Below are 27,050 nucleotides of genomic sequence, written 5' to 3'. Positions count from 1 at the left end.
TGTGCAGCGTATGATGAATTGCTCTGCAATGTGCTTTGGAATTCTTAAAATCTTTATTGTGGTTTGAAACTGATCAGTATTTTTTACTTTTGGGTCAAAAATGCAGTCCAGTTTTTGTAAGCTACTCGTTGTGGATTGTCAGATTTCTCAAGGTTTCATCACAAAAAGCTAAAATATTCAGGTGTGGCATCCGCTACTGATAATTATGGCTTTTCATGTAAAGCTGTGTGTCACAAACTGTTGATTTTTGCTGTGTTCCAGTTCACAAATAATCATGTTAAATAATGGTATTTTTAAAAGCCTATTGCATAGATAAAAATATGATTTAATATTTTTTAGAATAGGATTTCTCAGGCTTTGTCTGCATTGGTCTGTTTTATGGACAGCTGGCAGTAACTTTGGACAAAGGAGATACTGTATTTCACATTCTTAAAGCTAGGTAAGGTAAGGTTGGTAAGCCTGAAAAAGCAAGAGCAGGCTACGCTTTGGAAATATGCAGCCGATTCATCCCACCCCCTCCCATTGGTCTGTCTGTCAAAACAACGCCCCTAAACATGAAAACACACTTGCAACTTGCTCGCCAACTTCTGGCTATAGTGTCCGCTTTAGGGGTGTATACCTCTCGGGCCCGTGAGGAGCACAGACAGGGTGCGTACAGGCAGGTCTGTTAGTGACAGACAGGCATTCACCCTGCATGAAATGATTGGCCATGTCCTGCCACGGCCACAGATACTCTTTTTTTTCCAGACAGAGTTATTTATTGATGACTATCAGGACGTGAAGAGGATTTCAACAAATAAGACAAAAAATGTTTCAGAAACAGATTACCAACCCTACACCAAGTTGCTCATATAATGTTGCATGTGTTTATTTTCTGAAGATGTTCTAATTGTGAATATGCAGCATAGTTCAGAAGGCAGCATGAGCATATAGTAATCAAAAGGTTCCTGGTTTGATGTCCGACTCCTACCAGACTGTTTAACTGTCCTTGATGAAAAGACCAAACCACTGATTGCTCCTGCGGTGTGCAAATGTGTTGATGAATGTTTGTGTTAGTGGGTTAATGACATTTATCGTAAAAGTGTTCTGTTTGGTCAATAGAATACATTCATATATTGCATTTCTATTTATGAAAATAAAAACAAATATCATCTTACTCACTGCCAATGCACAAATAAAGATCAGAGTAAGGATCAACTTGAATTAAACAGTAATTTTGTTTTTGTCAATCAATAGGCTGGTGTCCACAAGATGAATATAAAGCAAGTATGTTATTCATTTTACTGTGGTAAAAAAAAAACACCAGTCTAAATGCATCTACTAATGTTCACAATAGAAGCCAAACAGCCCCACTAATAGGCTAACCTCCTCAGGGTGATCGATGGGAAAGCCCTTCAGGAGGGAACTGCTATTAGTGAGGTTGCTGCATTGAGACTTGTACTGATGGCCTGAGTCTTATTCCATGAAATGCGGAAAAGTGGATCTCGTCAGAGGTCAGCGCTGACAAGCTTTTCACTGGACTGATTACAAGAGGAACAGGATGGATTCATGCACGTCACTGTGCAGCTTGATAGATTGCTTGTCCTAAGATTATTGAGCTGGTGTCTTCTCAGTTAAACTTATAATGCCCATCATCAACATGAAATAGAGATGTCGTTCTCTGTTGATAATTCCTCAGAGCTGTATCATCCAAGTCATTCTCAATGGGACTCAGATAGCACACTGATATTTAAAGGCAGGTTTTTCTGAGGTGTTTTAAGCACATTGATCTGCCCAGAACACCGGGAATAATCAATCAAAAACACTGATTGATCTTTGAATTTGCAGTTACTGGTGTTGCCTGACAGTAGCCTGAATAGTGTAAATGCAACCTGAGCACAGATTGAGTAAACATAACATGGTTGTAAATAATTTATGACAGTAAGGACTACATGGCTCCAAAGACAACTGATAATCATTATGGCACTAATAACAATGCTTGTCTAAAAGCAATGTACAAAGTGCTTTATGGCTCGTAATTATGAATCAATCCATCAATCGACGGATATGTGTTCCTCACCCGTTTTGAATTATTTGATTGCTGTGTGTTTATCAAGCAAAAGCTTCTTGAAAGGGTGGATTTTATTGCTTTTTTCACCCTAGGGTGATGTTTTCATCATTCACCATGAACAAAAAAATCAGTTTTGAAAATAATCATTAGTAGCAACTCTATTCATGACCAAATGGAATACAATTATATTGGACAATCTGTTAAAGGAACAAGTAAAAAAATAAACAAGAGAAATCTATTTTTTAATGGTTAGACATTCATGATGTTTTTCTTCATACACCCTCTGACAACAGTAATATTGGTAATGAAAGTATGAAAGCAGTGGTTTGTTATAAATAAACAGTTAAATAAAGTGCTTCACAATACAATCATGTTCAAAATGCACAATAAAATGAAGCAATAAAACTGAACACATTACAAAACAAACTAAAATGTCAGAACATAATTAATGGAGTCACTAATAAGCAATTAAAAATATAAAGCTTTAAAAGACAAGACTCCTGCATCAATCTTAACTTCGGATCAACGAGGAACAAATGCATCCAAGGATCTTAAGGAGTGGGAAGGGACAACAATAGGATAAAGGATATCTAGTGTGATGGTAACGTTAGTTTGAATAAAATTGCACAAATTCCTATTCTTTAAATAAGTTACATGAACAAGTGCATGCTGGGATAGGCATCATCCACAATGTGATGGGAAAAGCAGTTGAGAAAATGTATGGATTTGCTGGAAATTACACCTCCCAACCACATTTTTTACATCACCTAAAAAAAACTTTACTAAGTAGATTCACACTTAACCAAGGTCATACTTACCCCCCAGTCTCATTTGATTGCTCATTATGTCATTATATTTTTTCCATGGTCTCTGCTGGGAGTTTAAGTTTTATTGTCCCAACAGGCCTGGGGGAGAGGGCTGATAACTGTGTCCCTGGCAGACGACTGTGCAGCGCCTGCATTTAAGAGATCTGCTTGATTTCACTGGCCTAATTGTTCTGACCCAAATGAGATTTGGGCAGAGTTTAGATCTTCCTTTATTTCTCCCCCCTCTTTCTTTTCTCCCCACATCTTTCCACTGTCCTCTTTAATGTTGCTCCAAACTGAGTTTGACAAGTAGCTGAGATGTGACTTAAGTCACATGAACCCATTCACATGCCTCTGTTTCCCTCACTCTATTGCATTATCTCAAAGCTGAGGAACCACATTGTTGGATAAATACTGGAACTGGAATCTGTAGGTCAGAGTTGTCAATACTGTTTTCTCCTTAGAAACTTTCTTACTAGAATCAACAGCAAGTACACAAGATCCACATTGTGGTCTTCCATCATTTGCTGTGAAAGACGGTTTGATTGCTGATTCCACGGTGTTGTCTGACACTTCTGGATGATGGTACCAATCAGTGAAACCACCCACCTGCTGTGGTGCTTTGTGGTGTGTAATGTTTGACCCCAGGTAGTTGTAATCACCTACCAACACAGCTTAAAAACCCATTTTGTGTCACTAAAACACTGAAATCGTCAGCTTCTGTGAATTGTCCTGTAATATTTGTACCCACACTGTAAACATCTGTACAGTGTTATTCAAATAAATCAAGTTGTTTGGAAGTTTCATATTATGCTTTCTTCAGCCTCCACTGTCTGAATGTGACAGCTTCAGTAACAGCTGCTGTGCTGTAGGGTTTGAGTGGTATGAATGAACACCCCTTTCATACAGGTACATGTCAAGGTTTGAAAACAGGAATGCATGAGATAACAGAAATGTCTGTAGTGGCCTGCAAGTGACTACCAGTTTTACAAAGACTGCTGGGTGTGTGAATTCAACTTTACAGCTGTGTATAGAGCCTTTAGTTCACTGTCTTTAAGTCAGCATTGGCGAGGATCTATTTCTTGAGAGCAGGACACTGTATTACTGCAGTTTCCGTATTAGAAAGGGAGTTGAGTTGACCAAACCTCCTTACTGCTGAATATAAATTTTCTTGAAACCATAACGTGGCTTTCACAGTCAGGTTGAGTAGTGGGTGTTTGCATGATTGAGGTCATTCACAAAGCAAACTAGCTTCACCAGTCATCTCTTCCTCTCATTATGATATTGAGGTAAATGTTTGCCTATTAGCCTGTGAGATATGATTTACTTTTAGCTGGAGACTGTGCTTGTTATTTTGTCACAAGATCTATTCAAGGCCATGGCTTATTTCCAGCTCAGTAGTACACATAGAAGTTTTTTATCTCAACAAAAGTTCCCTTTTTGTGAAACCTGGGACTTAACAAATGTCTCAAGTGCATTTTCTTCCTCCATTTGCAACTCACTGGAAGTGGTTCAGATTACATCAGTGGAAGAGTGTGACGCTATTAGCAGTAATGTGTAAGCAACGTGTTCTTTGTGGATGCATTTGCTCCATTAAGTACCTCTGCTCCTCCCAAAACATACTATTGTATAATATTATAACAGATATTGTAATAGTAACAGAATAATGTTTATGTGGTGAAATAATTGAGGTAACTCAACAGTCAATTGTAATCAATAGTAATTCAAATCAAACTTACCTGGAAAATAAACACTTGAACATGCATCAGTGTGATTAAAAACTTTCTAAAATGACACAATCTTAGTAAAAAAAATGTAGTTGATGTTTGCTTTAATGTTTTAATTAGGTGGATTGGGCACCATGGTGATACAATGGTTAACACCACACAGCAAGAAGGTTCCCGGTTTAAATCCCTGCTGGAATTGGCTCCAGCCCCTGCAACACTCAAATGATAGGAGGTATAGATAATTGGTGGATATTTTGTCCATATCCCACCAACTAAAATGGATGAGGTGGGAATTCTGACCTTCACTGCAGTCAACCACCAAGGAATCAAGATTATTTGGCTTTACTTTAGGAGAGCGGTCATGTCATCCATCTTTATGCAGTCTGATTGAAACATACTACAAATCAGTGCAGGTGTTTAAGCTCAGTATGCAGCCACTTAGGAAATAAAGTCTGATGTATTATGATTTTAAATATTTGTAAACTTAGCATGAAGCTGGGATAGACCATACTGTCATAAAAGAATAGTTATTTTGCCAGTGCAGAAACCCTGGATTTTCAGTGTTGAATTTTGTCCAGTGAACTTGGGGTTATGGGAATCTATTCTGACAACAAGGTCTCTAGTGTTTCTGTGTGTTGTCACAGAAAAGAGGTTTTGTAATAAAGCTACTTCTCCACCAGATTTCCACACATACCTATGTTGGTGGTAGCACAAATGTTTCAATGTTTTTCTTTGCTTGATTTCTTACTTCTGATGTAATTTCTTGTTCTACAAGCTAGACAAAGATTAAATCATCATCAAGCAATGATGACTAGGTGGTCCTTTTACTTGAAAAGAAAAGAAAAAAAGATGGAATACCTGGGATACTGATGGAGAGAGAACTGGTTTGATTCCGGAACTGAAACTCTACCACTGCTGCTTCAGGACATATTTCAGGATGTTCGTCAGACAATTTGAAGAAGTGCTGTAACAGCTGGCACCAACATGATAGTTTTTTCCTGGATATTTATTTTCAAGGAAGGTCCTGTTTGTTCTTAAACAGTCCCAGCTGTGCACATTTGGTTCATAAATCTTCTTCGACAGGAATTGTCATCCGTTGTTTGATTCTAGCTTCAAGTTGGCCATATTATATCCTTTTATAGACATCAATCACTGTGAGGAATGGCTGAAGACAAATATAATAAATACATCCACAAATATACTGTATCAGACTGGATAGGACCTTGTTCTTTTACTACTACTACTACTGCTTCTAAATGTGGTCAGATGTGTCCATGTCAGAAGCGAAACTTTGGAAAAATGTAACTGGGTCTGAACATTTTAAATCTGCAATATGCTCAGCTACGTATATTCCATCACTTGCATTGACTGGAGAGATAGAATTATTTGGCAGTCTTATGTAGATGTCATGCAGATATGTTTTATATCTCCTTTTCAGAGTCTGTCTTCCATCTGTCATCATTATTTTGGCAAGAAGCTCTTAGTGCACACCACCTCTGTAAAAAGGATGAACCGGACATTGTCAGTCATGAAGCACAAAGACCACAGGTGTTATAATCAAAGAAACGTATTGTTCTACAGGCAGATATATTTGCACAGCTTTTTGTCTGATTTTTATTAGCATTTTTTCACACTTAGATTTATGCCATTGATTAATGGCATTGCACAACAGTGTTGATACACTCCATACAAGATTTCTTTATAGAGGCCCATTTACCTTTAACCAGGGAATGATACAATTTTCCTTAATGCCATTTTCTGCAGAGAGGAGACTTTAACAGCCGTAGTGACTGTCGTAGTTAGTTTCTCAATAACTGAAAGAATGTGGAAAAAATGTTTCGACACAATTCTAAAATGCAGCGGAGTACTGGACAGTGATCAGTAAGAAATCTTATTTTGTTTTGTTGCTAAATCTGTTGCCAAACTTACCATTACCCTATAGCTGGATTTTATTATATTTATGGTGTTGGCATAACTGAAAAAGAATTGAAAAAGATTTTCTTCAGCTTCCAGCAAATTTGCAGAAGCAGGTCACCATAAAGGCTGTATCAGCCTGTATCAACACCGTAAGGCCTACATCAGCCTCTCTGTGGCTCCTTCTCTCGCTACTGTTTCCTACCAGGCTTTTTGCAGTTCATTTGTCTCGCCCAGAGGCAACTTGAGTAAACACTCAACGAGTGTTTTCAACGAGAGAAAAGAATGGACATAGTGATGTTTAAAAAAAAAAAGCTCTTTCACCAGCACTGTTCCATCATATATCAAAGCTGGTTCTCTTTCTTTTCTTCATTAAGTGGTGCTTTGTAGCTCTGCATCCATTCACCCACTTATTGTCATCCCTTCTATTTCTTTCACCCTTTCCTCCGTGTGAGTCAATTTCTGTTCCAATCCCTGCAGCCTTCTCAGTTCTAGCATATATAGCTAGATATACAAAGTTTAAGTAACAGAAATCTAATGCTAATCTACAGCTGATTTGTTGCTTGGTCCAGAGACATCTGTTCCAGTATGATGCACTGCAAGTCGTTTTCTTTCTGTCTTTTGCCGTTTTGAAGCTCTGTCATGTCAAAATGTGATCCATAGCATATAAGACATTGGGTTGAATAAATAAATTAGTTTCAGACAACGAGAAGCAAAGTCTCAAAGAATGTAATTTGTTCATGACGGTTTCTCTCTGCCTTTCGTTTTTCCACAGGGCAGTGATGCCTGGCATGGTGATGTTTCGGCGGCGCTGGTCAGTTGGCAGTGATGACCTAGTGCTGCCCGCCCTCTTCCTTTTTTTATTGCACTGTGTCTGGTGAGTCAGTGTCTTTTACCGCATTGTTTTTTTTTCATATTTATATTTTAGATCCCGTTGTCTCTGTAGGAACACATGTTATTTTATGTGAATAATTTGTTTTTTGTTTTTCTCAGGTTGGTGGTTCTCTCCGTGGTTCTGTTTGGCCTCCCTTATGGCTCAGACCAGTCCTGTTCTGTAACGCTGGTGGACCATGGCCGAGGGTACCTGGGCATACTGGTCAGCTGCCTTATCTGTGAGAGCGCCATCATGTGGCTGAGCATGAGAGGCAGCATTTTGTACACACAGCCCAGGGAAGCTGTGCAGTACGTCCTCTATATACGATTAGGTAAGACATGCAGGCACACACACTTTTTCATACCTCCTTGCCAGTGAATGTCGTAGATGAAGGCACTACATTGTACATCGTGATCATTTAGCTCCTCACTCCCTCTCCCTATTTCTCTCTGCAGCTATTCTGTTGGTCGAGCTAGTATATGCTGTAGTGGGAATCGCCTGGCTTGTCCAATATTACCAACCATGCTCTGATGTCACAGCCAAAAACCTGGCGTTGGGTGAGTGAAAGAGGTTAAAAAGAGGGATGGAAATAGACACGGACACGAATAATTAAAAGTGTTTTTAAAAAAATTTCAATTTAAGCAATGTTTTAATATTCTCTGCAGGAATCGTTGCATGCAACTGGCTTGTTATATTCAGCGTTTGCATTACCCTGATGTGCACCTTTGATCCTACGGGTCGGACATTTGTCAAACTGAAAGCAACACGGCGGCGTCAGCGCAACCTTACAACATACACGCTCAGGTATTAACAGGTCCTTAGATTGTCTCTGATTTTTTTTCTTTGTCTCAAACAATATTTGTTGACTTTTCCTCTCTATTAGACACAGGCTAGAGGAAGGCCAAGCCAGCAGCTGGAGCAGGAGACTCAAGTTCTTCATGTGCTGCACAAGAGCCCAGGATACACAATCAGTGAGTGACAACACACATTTACCCGTGTTCTCTCTGTGTCTAGAGGACAACAGAAAGGAATGTAACCAGGAATATGCCATTAAAATGAGCTGTGGCAGGATTAATCTAAGTCTGATTAATATTAGTCTGTGACACAAAGGAGCTTATTTCTCATCTGCTTAGGAGTGACATTTCAAATATTTCATTTAAAAAAAAAAAAAAGTAAATGATTTTATTTCAGGTCTTACATACAGAGTTGACTTGAAAAATGTAATGTGCAATTGCAGTCACAAAAAATGAAAATAATTGGTAGAGTGGTTGCGCCCTACAGCAAGAATATTCCCTATTCAGCCTGGCTGGGGTCTTTCTATATGGAGTTTGCATGTACTAACAAATAAAGTTATTATAATATACTCCGGGATATTATAATAACGAAATTGTAATTGATATGGGGTGAAATGTTAATTTTTAGATATGTTATCAAACTGAGTCAGAGTATTAGGTAAACCATCTGTGGTCCAGTCCTTTATTTATTACTCTGCTTTTCCAACACATGCTGATTTCTGCTGCTTTCCTGTCCAGGATGCTTATTCAGAAGTGGCAAGCCTTTTCGCAGAGTTCTTCAGAGACCTGGACATTGTGCCTAGTGACATTATTGCTGGTCTGGTACTTCTCCGTCAGAGACAAAGGTCTAAGAGATCTTCTATCCTGGACCAGGTATCACTGTCTGTAGCACATATGGTAATGTCTTTATTTATGTATTTGTTTATGCATGTCCTGTCATGAAAAAATAATTCATATTTTCTGCTTTCTGTTCCTAAGGCCAACAATGACATTTTAGCCTTCTTATCTGGAATGCCTGTAACTCGTAATACAAGATACCTGGACCTTAAGAACTCGGTGAGTTTCTTCTGTGTGATGATCTGACAGAGCCATAGTTGACGTTTGTTTATATCACATGTGAAACCAGTGAAAACTTAAAATCAATTCATCATTTCAATCAATCAAATTTTATTTGTATGCCCATATTCACAGATCACAATTTGTCTCATAGGGCTTAACAAGGTGTGACATCCTCTGTTCTTAACCCTCAACAAGAGTAAGAAAAAAACTACCAAAATAAACCTGTTAACAGGGGGAAAAACGTAGAAACCTCAGAGAGGGCCACATGTGAGGGATCCCTCTCCCAGGACAGACAGATGAGGAATAGATGTCACATGTAATTGAGAACATCAGCAAAATAAGAGTATTCACAACACTGATTAGAATAGAAGAATAGAAAAAAAGTTTGTTACATAATGGAGAGTAAATTACCTGAAGAGTTAATTTCAATATTGGTAGATGTGAAGGCATATTGTATATCAAGCAGTCGTGTTGAAAATAACAGTCCACGATCAGCTGCCACCATAATCCACAATCCATCTTCATGATCCACTGACACTATCGGGATCCACCATCACTTGCCATCTCGATCATGGTCCACCACCACTATCCACAATCAGCTGCCAACACGATCATGGTCCACCAGCATTATCCACGATCAGCTGCCAACATGATACAGGATCTGCCAATACGATCACGATCAGCCAAACACAATCTACCAATAAGATCACAATCTCTGATTTGCGATCCACCATCATGATCCACAATGTGGCTGCAGCTTCCTCCAGGGAAGAAGCTCTGGCTCCTACTCTAGGTTCTGAGACATGAGGGACAACAAGCAAGCCTAGTGCTTTAGTGGGGTGAAATGGTACTATGAGCTCTTTAAGGTATGATTGTGCCATATTATATTATTATTAAGGAGAATTTAAAATTCTATTCTAAATTTAACTGGACGCCAGTGTAGTTAAGCTAATACAGGAGAAATGTGATCTCTTTTCCTGGTTCTGGTCAGGACACGTGCTGCAGCATTTTGGACAAGCTACAGAGTCCTTATTACAATTTACCGCTGGAGCCCGATAAAAAGGAATTACAATAATCAAGTCTGGATGTAACAAAGGCGCAGAGTAGTTGTCCTGCATCTTTTTGAGACAGGACATGTCTGATTTTAGAAATGTTACATAAGTGAAAGAATGCAATTCTAGAAATGTGTTTTAAGTGAGAATCAAAGGACAGATTTGGATCAAAGATAACTCCCAAATTCCTGACTGTTTCACTAGAAGCAAGGTCAATGTCATCTAGAATTGCTATATCATTAGATAATGTATTTCTAAGGTGTTTAGGGCAGAGTGTTAGAACCTCTTTTTTTATTAATAAGAGAAAATTGCAGGTCATCCAGGTTTTTATGCCCTTGAAACATGCTTGAAGTTTAATTAGATTACACTGTTCTGGTTTTATTGATATGTATAACTGGGTGTCATCCGCATAGCAGTCGAAATTTACAGTGTGTCCTGATAATATTTCTTAGTGTTAGCATATATAATGACAATAAAATTGGGTGGAGCACAGAACCCTGAGGAACACTGTGGTTAACTCTGGTGCTCACAGATGACTCATCATTAATTTGTACAAATTGGAATCGATCGGAAAAATAGGATTTAAACCAGGTTAGGGCGGTTCCTTTAATGCCAATTAACCGTTCTAGTCTATGTAATAAAATGCGATGATCAATAGTGTCGAATGCTGCACTGAGATCTAAGAGGACAAGGACAGACACAAACCCTTGATCTGAAGCTATTAGAAGGTCATTAGTGACTTTTGCAGAGGCTGTCTCTGTGCTATGACGAGCTCTAAACCCTGACTGAAAAGATATGAAAAAGATAGATGTTATGAGAACATTCAAGTCTCATCAATGGTTGCAAACTACACACAGGGCTCAGTTGTACTGTAGCTAACCAAAATTTCACAAGACCATTATTTTGTTCATGAATTTTACAAATGACAACAGGGTGAGGAAGAGAATGTGATTGAGTTGGGAAAAACCATGAAGTTGACCAAGGGCCCTTTTTTATTAATTCCATACAAAGGAGTTTCGTGCATGTCTCATACATTGCATAGAAAGTAATGGTATCAAATCCAACAATTAGTCTAATGAGAGCTGATATCTGCAGTGGTGTAGAGTTTATGTCACTACTATTGGTTTGTGTGCACATGCTTTTATGTATTCAACTGAAATAATATTTGCAACCTTGAGCCTGGGTGTGAATTTGTCTGTTTTCCTTTTCCAGGCCGAGATGAACATGTACAAGGATGTGTGTTATTACATGCTCTTTGCCCTGGCTGCATATGGCTGGCCCATGTACCTTATGAGGAAGCCTGCCTGTGGGCTGTGCCGGCTCGCGAGCTCCTGCCCGTAAGCACTCAAACACACACCCGCACACTTTTGATCTATTTGGCTTATGTGTCTCTTGAGACTCTCCAGTGCGGATCAAATTTCACATGCATCAACACTTGCCAAGTGGTAATCCACTGAGACGATACCACTCTAGTTAGACCCACTCACTGACACAACAATGTTGAGTTAATTACACACTCCTAGCGAGATTGCCTGCACTGGGATATTAGCTCAATCTTACCTGTTCACTGTCTCTTGTGTGTGTTCCACCTACTGTTTCACACAAAAATTTGACATTTATGTTTTTTATGTTATTTTCCTCTCGTTACAGATGCACATCAATGTCAGGCTCTCGATTGTCTCAGTCTGTGACAGTGGAAGAGGACAATTGTTGTGGCTGTAATGTCTTGGCCATACGCAGACACTTCCTGGATCGGGACCTCAAGCAGGTTCACATTGTCTACACTTCCTGCCACGATGCTGTGAGTAATCCGACAACAAGTTAATGTGCAGTCAGAGGTGTTTAGGGCTGTATTTCATTTCTTTATTTATCTGGTTCATTTCTTTATTTGTTCTTCATTTGTATCACTTTTGCATAAAACAGTATCCTAGAGCCCTGGATACAAAGTTATGCTTGCAAATTAGACAGTACTCTCAACAAGTCATTTTAAGACAGAGCCAGTTGCAGTGCAGCACATCAACAAACTAGGATCCAGTCTGATCATTTAGTGGCTTTATTCATGGTTTTGGCCATCATTTGTATCAGTTTTGATAACACTTCACCGTTTAGTTTCTGAGATACGGAAACCTGAGTGAGAGCTGTGTCCACATCCTTGGCAAAAAGTCAAGTGTGTTCTCTGTAGGTGTTGGACTCTGCCAAGGCTGTGCTTTGTCAGACTGTTTGTGATCGCCACAACCAGACATCTTAAGGTGGAGGGGAGGTGGAAGGGGCAGCATTCACTTTGGGGACTGAATAGAGATGGGGACAAAGATTAGATCCCATTCTGTTTTTCAGTGCTATGATGAAGATGGAATAAAATACCCAGTTGTATTAATAACTAGACTTATTTTGTAACTCATTGATGTAGTAGAATTAATAAATGATGCCAACTAAGAGCCCATTTTGAATTTTTTCTCACATCATGTGCTTCCAACCTCCATCCTCACTTTTCTCTGCCTCCTTTGACAATATTACTCTTTCATTTACTAGGTAGAGTTTCTATAGTTTCTCTGTTAATTCCACCATCTGCTATTTCCACTACCTGGGTCAAACTACTAGTGGCAACCAGGGAAAACAAGTGATATCCTCCTCCTCTATGTGATAAATTAAGCCCTCATTTCTCAAGAGATGACGTACCTGGTGGCAGATAGAATTGCATCTTAAACATGACCAATCTAACACTGATTGTGTCATTATCTATAGCGTTTACATTGAGCACTAAACATTTTCTTTATAATGAAAGTTAAAGCCAAAAAACTTCTTTCTCCACTTACTTTTATTGTATACAATTTCCATAGCAGTCACAAACGCACTTGAGCCACACAGTGTGAATGATTTGTTAAACAGAGCACTTCTTACTTAGGTCAGCCAACACTGAGTTTCCATCTATAAATTCCTCTCATAAAGTGACTTATGTATTTGAGTGCACTGTGCCAAGCTGAGACATGTATGATGACAAAGACTCTAGAAGAGCTTACCTGGCTGGGCTGCACATTAAACCATCAACTTGTCCACTCTTCGTCTTCCCCGTTCACACACTCTCCTCACATTGTAACCGTTCACTGTCTTCTCTGCATCTTCAATGAAGGTTTATGAGACTCCATTCTTTGTGGCAGTGGATCATGCAAAAAAGAAGGTTGTCATCAGTATCAGGGGGACACTATCGCCAAAGGTGAATTTTCCGCTTTTTATGTTAACATATTTTCAACCCTCTGTAAATGTCAAATGACCCTGTGGGGAAAATCTCTTTCTTAATTTCCCCTTTTTCACTTCATCTGCTTGTGTTCTCTGCTTCAAGCTACCTTTTTCTTCATTTTAATGTGTGTTGTGTGCTCCAGGACGCCTTGACTGATCTGACGGGGGATTCTGAACGTTTACCTGTAGAGGATCAGCATGGAACTTGGCTCGGCCACAAGGTTAGACATTGTCTCCTGACATTTTGTTTGTTTGTTTTTTTTGTTTTTCATTGTGCAACTTCAACAAGTAACAGTATCCTAAACTCTCAAGGTCATTTCAGTTGTTAATAGTAGAATCATTTTTGAATAAGAAATTAATAATGCAGATTTCATGTCCATGCTTTTTTCCCACTTACCTTCCTCCCTTCCACTGAATCTCTTTATATCCTTTCTCTCTCAGGGGATGGTTTACTCAGCAGAATACATTAAGAAAAAACTGGAACAGGAAATGATCTTGTCACAAGCCTTTGGAAGAGACCTGGTACATGACTCAGTGTGCTGAATAAAGAAAAGCAGGGTTGATGATGAACACTTTCTATAATTTGTACTGGGAATTTTTTTATTGACACCACTGTAGTTCAGTGATCTATACACACACTTATGTAACCCCACTGCATATAAAGAAATCTACAAATAGCAATAGTCTGTTGACTGTGTGCTGACTGTGAGTGTAATGACTCTGACTGTCCCTCACAGAACAAGGGCACCATGCACTACGGGCTGGTGATAGTCGGGCATTCCCTTGGGGCAGGCACTGCTGCTATCCTCTCCTTCCTGCTGAGACCTCAGTATCCCACACTTCACTGTTACTCTTACTCCCCACCCGGTGGCCTTCTTAGGTGAGTTTGTCTGTGTGTGTTTGTGCAATATGCAAATGACTATAAAAGAAAAGATCAGCCATCCTGTTTGAGTACATTGTGCAGGACGTTTTTAAAAGCCTGTCACACATGAATCCCAAGTTTGTGTATATAAATCCAGCACATGTTTAACTCAAAATTGTATAATTTCTTACAAGACTGCTTTCACACGGGATTCCCTGGTCTGAACCGTTGTTCAGTAAACATCAGTGCTAAACATCAGTTATACCAGTTATAATAGACTAGTATTTGACTTGTTGTGCTGTACTACCTTAGATGCATGGCCATTGTAAATATTTTATAACAAAGCCAAGCAGTCAGTCTTTTTTACCCATTCCATCAATCTGAAAGGAGAATCGTATACCCTCAGATGTCACACAGTTAGTTTTCTAAAGTTGGCTTATTTATGTTAAAATGAATTAAGTGGGTAAAGTAAAGGGTTGTAAATTATGCATTACCCGAAAAAGACTTTTTGAACCCATAAGATGTGTTTGGCACTTTCATTTGTCTTTTCCACTCAATAGATTAGTTCATTTATGGTCCAGTGGTTGAGTTCATTAACATTTTATCTGTCTTCACTGGAATTATATCCAATAGTCTACAGTACAGCTGTCTGCAGTGTTATCTGTGTTTGCTATTCAAGTCATGCTGAGAGTCTTAACCAACTGCTGCAGTGCACTTTTGCTGTTTCATTGAAATCAAGACAAGGTAATTTTTCAGACTTTGTTCAGAAGATAAATAGGTGACAGAGAAAATGAATGCAGAAAGCATAATATATTTTGATGCATCATGCTTCTATACAGGACACAAGTATTAAACAGTACTCACTCTCCACCAGTATTGTCAAAACAATAAATTAATGTGTTTTAAAATAATGTTTTTTCATTAATTAGGCAAGGAGCCCTGAAGCTAATCTCCTGGTAGCCCCACATAATGTGGGTTTTTACCCTTAACTTATCATCAGTCTTCTTCTGTGTACAGTACATAAGTGAAGAAGGTTGATCTTTGTACAAATACTGTTGTCAAGTTTATCCCAAAGGTGTGTAATTTCTAAGTAGCATCTTTTCACCTGAGTGTACTAGTCACACTATTCTGAAAAGAACTAGCTACAATAGATGCACATTGTATGCTGTGATGTGAAGGTATGCTCTGGGATCAAATGCATATTAATTGCTCCACTGAAGGGCATATGAATTTTAGTCTTTGCATTCTTCCACTGAGCTGTTCAGTTATGCTAATATTGCTCAACTGGATGTTTGCATCTTGTTTACATTTCTTTACTTGTGTACAGTTACAACTTTGGCTTTGTTCAGACATGGTATTATCATCCCCCCTGGCAGATCTGATCACAAGTGGACAGTGTAAAGTTCATATCTTGCATAATCCTGAATGTGTCTCTTGTGACCACTTGTGATCAGATCTCATTTCCCCTCCGCATATGCAAATACACTACAATGTTCACAAAGCCCGAATTAACATTTTCTTTACCCAGTCTCCGTGAAGAATGATTTTAACCATTTGAAAAATACATTTGTTTCATGATGAAACTGTAGCTGGTCAGAGGATGTCAGCTGAGTAGTTGATCCTTCTTTTGTGGCCCAAGACACATTTGCTTTTACACAGGAAAAAGGTTGTGGCCACAGGGCATTGTTTGATAAATACCTTTTCAAAATTAAATGTGTTGTATAGTCCATCAGATATGATTATTGGTTTCAGGTTATTTATGTTTTCAGCACTTTGAATTGAAAAAGTGTCTATTTGATGTCATTTGGAAATGTGTATTTCCTCTCAGTTGACACCTTTGACTTTCACCCCCTTGTCACGTTAACATATTTGACCAGTTTCTTTCTTGTTGTTTTCTCAGCGAGGAGGCCATGGAGTACTCCAAAGAGTTTGTAACATCTGTGGTTTTAGGAAAAGACCTGGTACCAAGGTATCACCTCTACTTCATCCAGTATTCTGTGATTATCCTCACTTCACTGCAGCTTTACCACAGTAAAAGTATCTGGTCTTGTCTCTTGTAGGCTTGGCCTTTCTCAGCTGGAGGGTTTCCGACGCCACCTTCTGGAAGTCTTACAGAAAAGTAACAAACCAAAGGTGAATTAAACTCTTGATACTGTAGATAAGATGACAGTTAGAGACCAGTGCTTTTACAAAAGCATGAAAAAGAAAAAGAAAGGACTGTGTTGCCATTAACAATCTGCGTTATCATGTAATAATATGAGGGAATGAGTTCAAATCCTAAAAATAAATAGTGATGAAATTGATAACTAATTTTCATTTTCTCATAAAAAACTAGACTTCTGCTGTATTTTCCAAGTTTTGCAATTACTTAAAATAAACAACAAGCTTCCTCAACCTCTAACAACACTGCAGTTTTCTTTGCTGTAGATAAACATCATTTAGTTCACTCCTGGCTCTTGCCATAAATTCAATATACAGATGATACATATAGATTCAGATGTGTCATGATGTTATATACTGCATTTTTCTTTGTAACAGTGGAGGATCATTGCGGGAGGCACTAAATGTATCCCGAAATCAGAGCTTCCACTGGAGGATGATGATCCTCAGTCTCAGCCTGCGGCGCCCCCCAGCAGTCGCCTGTGGCTCCACCCCAGTGACCTCAGCATTGCCCTTTCAGCCTCCACACCCCTCTACCCTCCTGGCAGAGTCATCCATGTAGTGCACAATCATCCCCCAGAGACATGGTGAGAAAAAAGATTTGAAAGCTGTGGGTAGTTGTTATAGCAATCAAATCCCAAAATGTTGTTCTGTACTTTTGCTGTTGTTATGCGTTTGCTGCAGATTCCACAAGTGAGACCAGTTACGGGTAATTGGCGGTTGAAGCTTGTCTTTTTAGAGAACATACACTTTACACAATGTTTCTCACAGAATTAATTATATCTATGGCGGTAACAGGTAACACTTAAAGGTCACTCTGTTTCTCACACGTTACGGATTCTGAGGGACAGGTACACAGACTAAAGTGTGAAAGATATACGTTCTCGCATGAGAGAAAGAATTGCATTGATGCCAAAACTTTCCTGTTTTTATTTTCTGCAATTTTTATATATATGGTATGAATTCTGGTTTCTAAAATGAGCTAATTTGTAAAATCGTACACAAAGTATCACGCTCATTGTGATATGAAAACATGAATTATTCTCCACGCACATGTTCTGCGTTGTAACTGAGGGAGGCTGTTGCCAAGTCAACATGTGTGTTCAATCCCCCCCCCCCCCCCCCCCATGACTGACAGACTGTCTCTCTCTCTTTGCTTCTCTGTAGCTGTGGCCAGGAAGAGCCAACCTACTCTGCTCTGTGGGGGGACAACAAGGCCTTCGATGAGGTCATCATATCACCAGCCATGCTTAATGAGCACATGCCCCACATGGTGATGGAGGGCCTTAACAAGGTCTGTTTTGTCTGTGTGCGTGTTCATGGATTTGGTGGTGTGGTGTTTGAAGCTGCGGTGAAGTGGCTTTTATAATTCATTCCTGATTTTCAACTCTGGGTGACTGAAATGATGGATGGCGAGTGATTGAGTGTTTGAATGATCTTGAACTTTCAAAAAAAAATTCAGAAAGGGGGATAACACTGTTTTAACTCAACATAGACAAACAAATAAAGTAGTTTTGAATTAAGTCTACAGACCTGCAACATTTGTTTATGCTTGAGTTGTAATTGTGTTTTCCTTCATGTTAAGTTGTGATAAATACTGTGCCTACAGTAAAATACATTCGTTGGTTACAGATTTTTAACCAGAGCAACGTGAAACACTGAAAATTCACTAATACCAATATGTGCAATCATTTTGGGATCAGATTTGATTAAGAACTTTATTCTAAAATAAAAAAACAGCATTCAGTGGTTATATAACAATATGCTCATATAGATATCATAAAATTATCAATGTTTTTCTACAGTTAGCAGATAAAGGACAGACATGTCTGTCTGGTATTTAAATCAGATCATGAATGAGCTTCTAGAAATCAAAAAGATTTCATTGTACTGAAAAAAAACACATTACAAAGGCAAAAAAAACCTTTTGTAAAACAGTTTTATGCCCCTTAGTTGATGTATCACAAATCATTTTTGAGGCATTTTGGATGATTGATGCATGTGATCCTTAACCTACAACTTAACACATTCTGTTGGTTATCTCTACACTGCATGGGAACCGTTCACTCCTGGGTGATTTCCTCATCTCCTCTGGTATTTATGAGCACTATTCTTCATGGTCATTAAATATGTGATTTGATAACAGGGTATCTCTGCGTTTGCATGTGACGTGTGGGGACCGTACACTTGTGGCTGCAGAGTTGAAGTTTGTTCCTCCCTGTGTACACTGTGTGTTTGTGTCTGCTGTGCCTAGTCTGTAGTGTGATACCTCTGGTGTTTCTGCAGGTACTGGAACCATTTTGTCCCCTGTCTGAGCAGGAAAACTCAGAACCAGAGGAACCGGATGTCAATCAACTTACCTGCAGCACCACACTGTTCATGCCCTCACAAACAGAATTAAACTCTAGTCCTATTCCCTCTAAGTCCTCCTCTCCCAACCAGAAAGACCAGTCCTGCACTACCTACCTCATAGAGACTGAGGCCATCTCTGTCTCTCAGACCGCCGCTGCTCTTCCCCCTTTTTTAAGTGCAGATTCCATTGTTCCTCCTCCTCCTCTGTCAAACTCTACCTCTGCCTCACAGCCATGCTTAGTGTCAGTTCCCCCACTTTCTAGCAGTACCTCTGACTCCCACTTGGAAGCACTTTCAGCTGAAGATGATTCATCCATTCCACCACAGACCCAATCAAACCCAACCTAGTCTCACCCCTGTGTGGATGTGCCTGTTCCCTCCCCTTCTGAAATCCTGTTTGAGTCTAACTCTGCTCCTCTCAAGATAACATCCCACAGCTCTTTGCAAAAAAAGGAGCTCTGTAGTTTACAAGTGCCCACCACTTCTTCTGATTCTCTTGTTTAGCCTTAATGACACTTAGTATTAGACCCTAACTTCATTAGCCACAATGCAATACACAGTCATTAGTTTAAATGTCTGTTATAGGCATAATTCACTCACTTGAAAATTTTCACTGCCTCTGTTTATACTTTGCGTAAGCGGTGAGGTTAAGTGAGTTGATGTCATGGTCGTAAAGTTTAACAGTAGACACTTTTAGCTTGATGTAAAACTCAGGATTTGGTGTCAGTCCCTTGAGAAAAGGCCTCAGAAGACTGTAGATAACAATTGCAAATTCATTGAAGAGGAGGTTTTAAATGACATCAGTAAATAGTTCCAGGGATACGTCACAGGTTAATGGTGTATCAATTGCACAAAAATGGAAATCTCTTTAATCCAAAAGGTTTAAAAATATCCTTGTACACCTGCTTTCTTTTCTCCTGTTAATGAGATTCTCCATCGAGCTTTCCTTGATTCATCCCTTCATTCTTTTCCTCTCACAGCTACAGTACATTTGGTCGAGTGTTGTTGCGTGAACTTGCTAACCCTGTTCCTCAAGCTAACAAGTTTTCTTTGTATTCGCAAAGTTTCCATGGTAACCTAATTTCTTCCACATTAACTGCTCTTTCTTTCTTCCTGTCTTGGCTGGGTTCTTCAGCAGCAGCAGCTTTTCTCACTAAATTTCTTTTTTTCTTTTTTGAAAGCACATATTCAGCTTTTCCTCAATTATAATCCATTCAAGCGATTTTCAATTACTCACCAGCAGCAGATGGAGTAGCACGGGGGCACAAATGTGTAAATATGGAGTGTGCTGTATGCTGCTCCATTACTCTGTAAAATTGCTGCTCACTGAGTCTGACAAATTTCTGATTTGTAATTTCCTCTTATTCTGGACTCGGCTCAGTGGAGAGCCTTTTTTAGTCACACTCAGAAAACTGGAATTATATTTTTAAGTTCTCTACTGTTCATTTCCTTGTGCCTTGTCATAATGTTCTTATATGTCATATAGATCTATGGCTACAGGGGATACATTATATTTAAGTATAAGCTGCATGTATAAACTTCCATCCGTGAGTCTGCATTCTCATGGTTGATTTGTTTAGATTTATTTTTTGTATGATGAATTGTGGATTGTTGTGCCTACAACTGTAGGTGATATGTTTGGTATGTATTCATACCAAAGATGTGCTGTAGTTAATCTAATGCAGCAAACGTATCCCCGTATAACACTCACCCATGTAACATTGTCATGTTCTCATTTGTGAGCCATAACTATTAGCATAACCCAGACATGGTAAACATGTTTATTTAATGACATTTTTTAACATACATTGTTTACATGCAGTTTCATCCATTTTATGTTCCATTGTCATGTCCATTATATGTTGGTTTACATGTTTTTTCTTGTTCCACTTGCTTTTATGCCACAATGTGCATCCACCTAATTAAAGTCAACCAAATTTAACACATGTGATTGTGTGCTGATGTGATTTGCCGTTTTGTGTTTTCACTCATCTTTAACTATTAACACAACACCGTTCTTTTGCGGGTGATTTCATAATTTTGTTTGAACTTACATATACAGCTTTTGAAGGGTTTATTTTTCATACTGTAGGTCTTGCATAGCTCTTGCTCAGGCATCATGACTCCATTGTGGGTGTTTGATGTCAGCTGAAGAAGGTGTTAGCTCACCTTCAGATCGCACTTACATTTATCTGAACTACACTGCGCTTCTTTACACTATAATAATAGATGTAATCATAGCTGCCGTTAAATATTGAGGTTGTGGTTTTCTTGTCATTGAAAACAGTCATAATCTTACTTCTTAAGTGTGAGTTGATATTTAACTATACATTTTCTATCTTGCATGTTTTATATAAGGATAAAGACTTTTTTGCTAAACTGTTAGTGAATTATATAATTGTTAAAATAATTCATTAAGCAACAGTTTCTTGAATGCCTCTTGTCCTTGTGGTGTAACACAAAGTTCTAAAATTTGGGTGGGGAGAATTTTATCCACTTTATTGAGCTTTTACACCTTTCTGTGTTCTGTACAGTAATAACTGTTCTATCAATGTTTATTCCGAACACCGTTATACTTCCTGCAAGCTGTCTTGCTCTCATTGTTTCTGTTTCTATCAAGTCATGTGTCTGTGTGTACCTTTGTGCTTGCGACAGGTGCTGGAGAACTACAACAAAGGGAAAACAGCTTTGTTGTCAGCAGCCAAGATCATGGTGAGCCCCACAGAAGTGGACTTGAATCCAGAGACGATATTCATGGATGCATCGACAACTTCTCAGCAGCCGACGCCTACAACCCACCACCGCAGGAACAGTAGTGTTCGGTTAGTACAGCAGGAAACCCTGTGGGTGTGTTGGCACTACAAATAATATATGAAACTGTTTGTTTGATCCTTTGTATATTTAGTTTCCCCTTAAACTTAAAATATATCGGAGGAAACCTCTTCCTAAACTGTAGGGCTAATCATGGGGACATGTCTAATTTTTAGCCAGCACTAAACAATACTACTGCTACTAACTGCTACTTTATTGTTTTCTCAAAACCATCGTTTTCTGTCTGTTCGTTTGGTTTAAAAAAAAAAAAAAAACAAGACAAAAACCATTGTTACGGTAAGCAAAGCATGCTATACTAATTTTGCATAATGTGCTCCCTTCTCTCATGCACGCATGCACGCTGTGTGACCACAGAGCAGTTGCAACGTATGGTAGTATTCAGTTCCCACCTCGCCCTCTCTGGTTTAGTCCTTGTCCAAAGTCAGTGTGAACTCCTGCTAGTGTTTGATTTACGCTCTTTTCTCACCTGTAGTTGATGCTAACTTGCACTCGGTTAAACTCCCAGTCTCTCCCTTTCTTCCATCTATGTAACTTTAACTGGTGTTCACCTCGTCTGTAGAATCTAGATGTGGATTCAATACTAACCCTCCCCAGTTTGTCCCTTCTTTAAGTCCCTGTAAGTTGTTTTGACCCATATTTTCATGTCTGTCTTGTGTTCGGATCTCCTCTCCCCTCCTCCTCTTCCTGCCACCTCTCTTCTTCTTCTCCTCTCCTATAGTTCATGTGCCCAGTCTGAAATATCTCTGGATGGTTTCTCTGAGTGCCCACCTCCCCCAGTGCCTGTAGTGCTGCGTGGAGCTCGGGAGCGGCTGACAGTGGAGCTGAGGGACCGCAAAGCACCACTGGCTGTCATGGAGAGTCTCTCGGACGCCGAATCCCTCTACAGCTTGGATTCTCGACGCTCTTCAGCTGCGCTAAGGGGTTCACCAATGCTGAGTAGCCTCCCGTTCCCTTTGGATGCTCCGATCCCAGAGGAGAACCCATCTCTAAGCTCTCGCACTGAGTTACTGGCCGCTGACTGCCTCTGCCAGGACACCCCAGAGCACCTGGGCGAGGTTGGGCCCTTCTTTACCCCACTGGAATCCAGATCCACCTCGGAATACCCCATGGGGCTGTCTCCAGCCACACCTCGCTACGGTGGACACCATTCTCCAGCTCTGGTAAACCAGAGTGCTTTGGCTCAACCTTTCAAGCCAGAGCTCAACGCCAACCCAACAATGCTTCCTGATGAAGATCACCAACAGATACCTGGTGTGTACAGTCCAGGGTCCACTCCCAACACTCCCCTCAGCCCTCAGATTGGTTCTAGACCAGTGGATGGAGAAATGGAAGATTGGGAGCTGGAGACAGCAAAGAAACAATTGCGTGCAGAGACCAGACCGGCAGCTTCTACTCCTGCAAACCAACTATCCAATGGAAACCCCAGCCAGGCAGTGCTGGAGTTCGCCCAGTACTTAGACTCTCTATTCAGACTGGATGGCAGCAGCTCACCACCTCTGGAGTTGTCCGATGGGGAGTCAGAGTCAGGCCGAGGCTCCTTTGGGCAGGGCGAGTGTCTCAAAGATGGACAGCAGTTGGACGACAAACAACTTCTGGCCAGAGCAACACTGGAGCCAAACCTAGTCCCCAAACCTCCACGCACTTTCGCAGGATCTGCTGATCCCTCTTCCGGCATCTCTTTGTCGCCCTCCTTCCCTCTCTCTTCATCTGAGGAGCTCAACGACCTTTCCCCTGGCGAGGGCGCCTTGCCAGCCATAGACTCGCTACGAACATCCCCCCCTTGCCACTGCTCTGAAGAGAACACACTGTCATCTATGGTGTAGTGGGCTGTGCAGTCATTCAAATTTGAAAACATATCACAGTACATGCATGCAAAAGAATGCAGTCACTTATCAGAGATTCAATGACAGAACTTGACTTTATCAACCCACAAACTATTTCCATTCTTCAGGTGACCCCCCCCCCCCCTTTGAAGGCTGTTTATAGCATTTTCACACTATTGCAATGACTAAGAAAAAAAGATACCTCTCTCTGCATGCCAGGGGGCTGTGCTGCTTTTGGGTGAATATAAATAACTGTAGCTTCACCATGCCATTCCAAAACAATGCTGTCTCACCCAAGTAGGGACGTGTCAGCATTACACCAATTCCCTGACTTAAGAAAATCAAAGGGAGAAAAAGTTACCTGAGCAGGGATTCAAAAATAAAACTAACACTGTAGAATAGGTTAGCATAGGCACATCATCTGGATTGATGTACTGTACAACTTCCTGCTCCCTCAGCAGCTACGGAAAATTTGTCCAGTTTTTATTTCATTTTGTTTTATTTTTTATTTTTTAATCAGGAATGTGAAAATGGACATTGTCAATAAATAGAGGTGAAGAGACATTATGAAATGTTCCTCAGGTCTGTAAAGAATTTTACAGTTTGAGAAAGCAAGTAAGTGTGTTACATTGGTGAGAATTCATGTGTCTTAAAAAAATGTAGTGATTGTGACAAAGTTATTACAGACGCCTATGGATGTTTTTGAGTCTTTTGGTTACTCTTTATAATGCATGACTTTTTTTTGGAGGAGAAATTGTCACTAAGCCACTTATTGACATTTGTGTATTCTTGCACACATCATATAGCTCAATTTACCCCCTTTGCCAAAAAAATTAATACATCATATTGCCAAATGTATTTATGAGATGTAATTTTGTATATGTATATGAATATTGCTTTATTTAAACACAAGCTAAGTAAATTATCTCCTCCCATTGCCACACTGTTGGTTCCCATGTAGACTGTTACACAGCAACACCACAGAAGAGATGTCATCCTGACCTGAAAACACTGCCATGGCTTTGATTTTGAAAACACGACGTCTGAACCAATAATGAACTTGCTAACACTCCTAGCCTCATAACTACTGTACCTTTATATCTTTGAAGCTCTCTTAGCAATGTACCGATGTCAGGGTCTGCATGCTTTACGCATTTCAGAGTAGCATGGCTGGTATAAAATAAGTTTTGTCATTGAGTCACAGCAAATAAGCTCTAAACATGTCCACAAATACAAGTCAATCAAAGTTTTTGAGAGGCTTGTTTTTAAAGGCCCATGGTCAGCAGATGGGACCAAACTGTGTATCCTAAAACGTGTCCCAGGATTTCTCTTGTTCTCAAGGTGCTGTCTGTCATCTTGGATATAAAACTGTTTGCTTCCCTTTAATCTGGTTCATCTCAAACATCTTTGAGGTGAGACTGAATGAATAAACGGGCTCCAACGTTACATATGCCAATTCTAAACACTGTATGTGGTATACAATCTTCCATATCACTCTGGGTGTAAACAGGTGGTTCAAGGTTTGCATTATTTATTACTGTTAATGTTTTTATCACTTTTCTTGCTGTATTTGATGGTATTATTATCCTTATTGCGCTTTCAGCAGATTGGTTTGATGTCAGTGGTTTTTATCTCATTTTTGGGACAGTGAGGGGAACTTTTTTTAAGACTTTCCCAAATGTAAGGAGTAAATATATTTCAGCTTTTTTTCTGTCTGAGTGGAAAGATATGTGACATTCTGCCATGGCATGGTGACAATATGCTCTTTTTTTGATTTGTCTATTTTTTTTTACAAATCTTTCATAGTGGTGGTGTGACTTGCTGCCGAGTGACAGCCTCACAGTGACTCTTGGTGCAGTCGATCCTGGAGTCACCATACTGATCTGCACAGTCTCTATTTGGAGTATGATTTGCTGTGGTTACTCACAGCAGACCACTCCAACCAGTTTACAGTCCAACACTACACTAACCATCAAGCCGGTCCCAGTCGTCTCTCCATAGGTACACTCAGGCTGGGTTGGGTATTTCCTACCTTCAGTAGCTTTGCTTGAAGCCAGTCATATAACTCTAAACACTGATGAAAGAAAGCACTATAATACTTTCCACCATAATGTGTACAGCACCATCTTCTATGTGTAATTATTTATGCAGATGTCTAAGAAAATAACAATTCCAAGTCATGTAGAAAAGAACTATATAACAATAAGGAGATAATGACTATGTTAAAAGATACCAGTATTGATATATATGAGAAGAAATATTTCGTTTGAAAAAGTTATTTATTCAAATTATTGGCAGATTTACAAATTGGTCTATACTGAAAGAGAAATAAGTCAACTATCTTGTCCATGTTAACCTGGTTTGCTTCCCTTCCTTTCCTGCCCCACAACGAGAATGTATTTAACCCCTTCCCCTGCCTGTAATAAACTACAAACTATGGAAATAAATATGAAACTGTCACATTTCTTTCAGAATGGACTACTAATAAACTGTATAATATTCTAATCTTTTTGTAGTTCATTTCCCAGGTTTTACAGGTCACTGTTTCCCCCTTCAACAAATCTTATCTATGAATGTGTCTAATCAATGTTCTGTTGAGTTATTTTTATTATAATATTTTAAATGTTATTGGCACATTCAGGCACTAAATTATTAATTCTATTAGACTTGGTTCTCGTGTAAAAGCAAATTGTTTTAAGCTAATGGATTTTGATGCCAAGTCCCCTCTGATATATGGAGGGACTTTTGCCAAATGCACTCATCCTGAAAAACTGTTTGCTTTAGGTTTGATATAGAGAATGGATGTCTTTAGTTTTAGAAGTGCTGAGTGTGGATGGCTTTTGAGTAAAGATGTCACGAGTTGTTCACAGCTATATTTAAACCCAAGTGTAGGTGCAGTGTATTATGAGTGTGCAGGAGCTCTGCCAGAGATCAACATCTACTTTTCAGCCTCATGAACAAGTCATGGGTCAAATGACACAGCATGGACATAAGATGTATATTTGATAACACTAGTGACGCACATTGCTCTTACACAAATGCTTATATAGTTATGTTAAAATGCATATTTCAATTTTTAATCCATCCAATGGAGACCCTGACAGCAAGACTGATCTGTATTGGCACTGAGAAAAAAAGATGGCTTTGTTTTTGCCCAGGAAACTGCAGTCGCAACATCTTTTTCTTTTTGAATTTATTTGTATCTAACTTTATTAGAAGTTCCATATTTCTCAGTGTGGCTCACTAAATATCCGAAACTGTGAAGCAAAGTGTCTTTGTTTATCTCAGTAGAGGAAGTGGATTGTTAAAGAGCAGTCGGTCTTCTTAATTAAGTTTATTTAACAGTTGATTCATTACAGGAACTCGGAAATCGTTCAGAATCTTGTATGTAAATGAGGTTTGATGAATTTCTGCAGGTATTTAAGTTGGTCGGTAGTTTTCATTTATTCACTCTTTCATTCATTCAGTCATTCTACAGTCTCATTGCATTCTCGAATAGTTATATATAGTA

At 39.4% G+C, this 27,050-nt stretch overlaps 1 protein-coding gene across 4 annotated transcripts in view; it reads left to right on the top strand.

Annotated features, from left to right (window-relative positions):
• Positions 1–25,986, top strand: part of dagla (diacylglycerol lipase, alpha) — a 34,384-nt gene extending 8,398 nt beyond the window's left edge. Inside the window, exons 2-21 of one of the 4 annotated variants that reach the window (XM_020098839.2) lie at positions 7,273–7,374; positions 7,491–7,702; positions 7,827–7,928; positions 8,037–8,175; positions 8,255–8,342; positions 8,904–9,038; positions 9,144–9,221; positions 11,489–11,613; positions 11,927–12,077; positions 13,404–13,487; positions 13,654–13,731; positions 13,952–14,032; positions 14,248–14,390; positions 16,273–16,341; positions 16,433–16,505; positions 16,911–17,119; positions 17,700–17,826; positions 21,540–21,706; positions 21,975–21,992; positions 22,435–25,986. In XM_020098839.2, the coding sequence (XP_019954398.1) occupies positions 7,280–7,374; positions 7,491–7,702; positions 7,827–7,928; positions 8,037–8,175; positions 8,255–8,342; positions 8,904–9,038; positions 9,144–9,221; positions 11,489–11,613; positions 11,927–12,077; positions 13,404–13,487; positions 13,654–13,731; positions 13,952–14,032; positions 14,248–14,390; positions 16,273–16,341; positions 16,433–16,505; positions 16,911–17,119; positions 17,700–17,826; positions 21,540–21,706; positions 21,975–21,992; positions 22,435–23,539 (3,279 nt within the window). In that variant the 5' untranslated portion in view covers positions 7,273–7,279 and the 3' untranslated portion in view covers positions 23,540–25,986. Of the gene's footprint in view, positions 1–7,272; positions 7,375–7,490; positions 7,703–7,826; positions 7,929–8,036; positions 8,176–8,254; positions 8,343–8,903; positions 9,063–9,143; positions 9,222–11,488; positions 11,614–11,926; positions 12,078–13,403; positions 13,488–13,653; positions 13,732–13,951; positions 14,033–14,247; positions 14,391–16,272; positions 16,342–16,432; positions 16,506–16,910; positions 17,120–17,699; positions 17,827–21,539; positions 21,707–21,974; positions 21,993–22,434 lie in introns of all 4 variants that reach the window. The other 3 variants (XM_020098836.2, XM_020098840.2, XM_020098837.2) reach the window with 3 other exon arrangements.
• Positions 25,987–27,050: the final 1,064 nt, after the last annotated feature.

The sequence above is a fragment of the Paralichthys olivaceus genome, chromosome 1, assembly GCF_024713975.1.
Source record: "Paralichthys olivaceus isolate ysfri-2021 chromosome 1, ASM2471397v2, whole genome shotgun sequence".
Classification (NCBI taxonomy): Eukaryota; Metazoa; Chordata; class Actinopteri; order Pleuronectiformes; family Paralichthyidae; genus Paralichthys; species Paralichthys olivaceus.
This window is presented reverse-complemented; position numbering and strand designations above follow the sequence as displayed.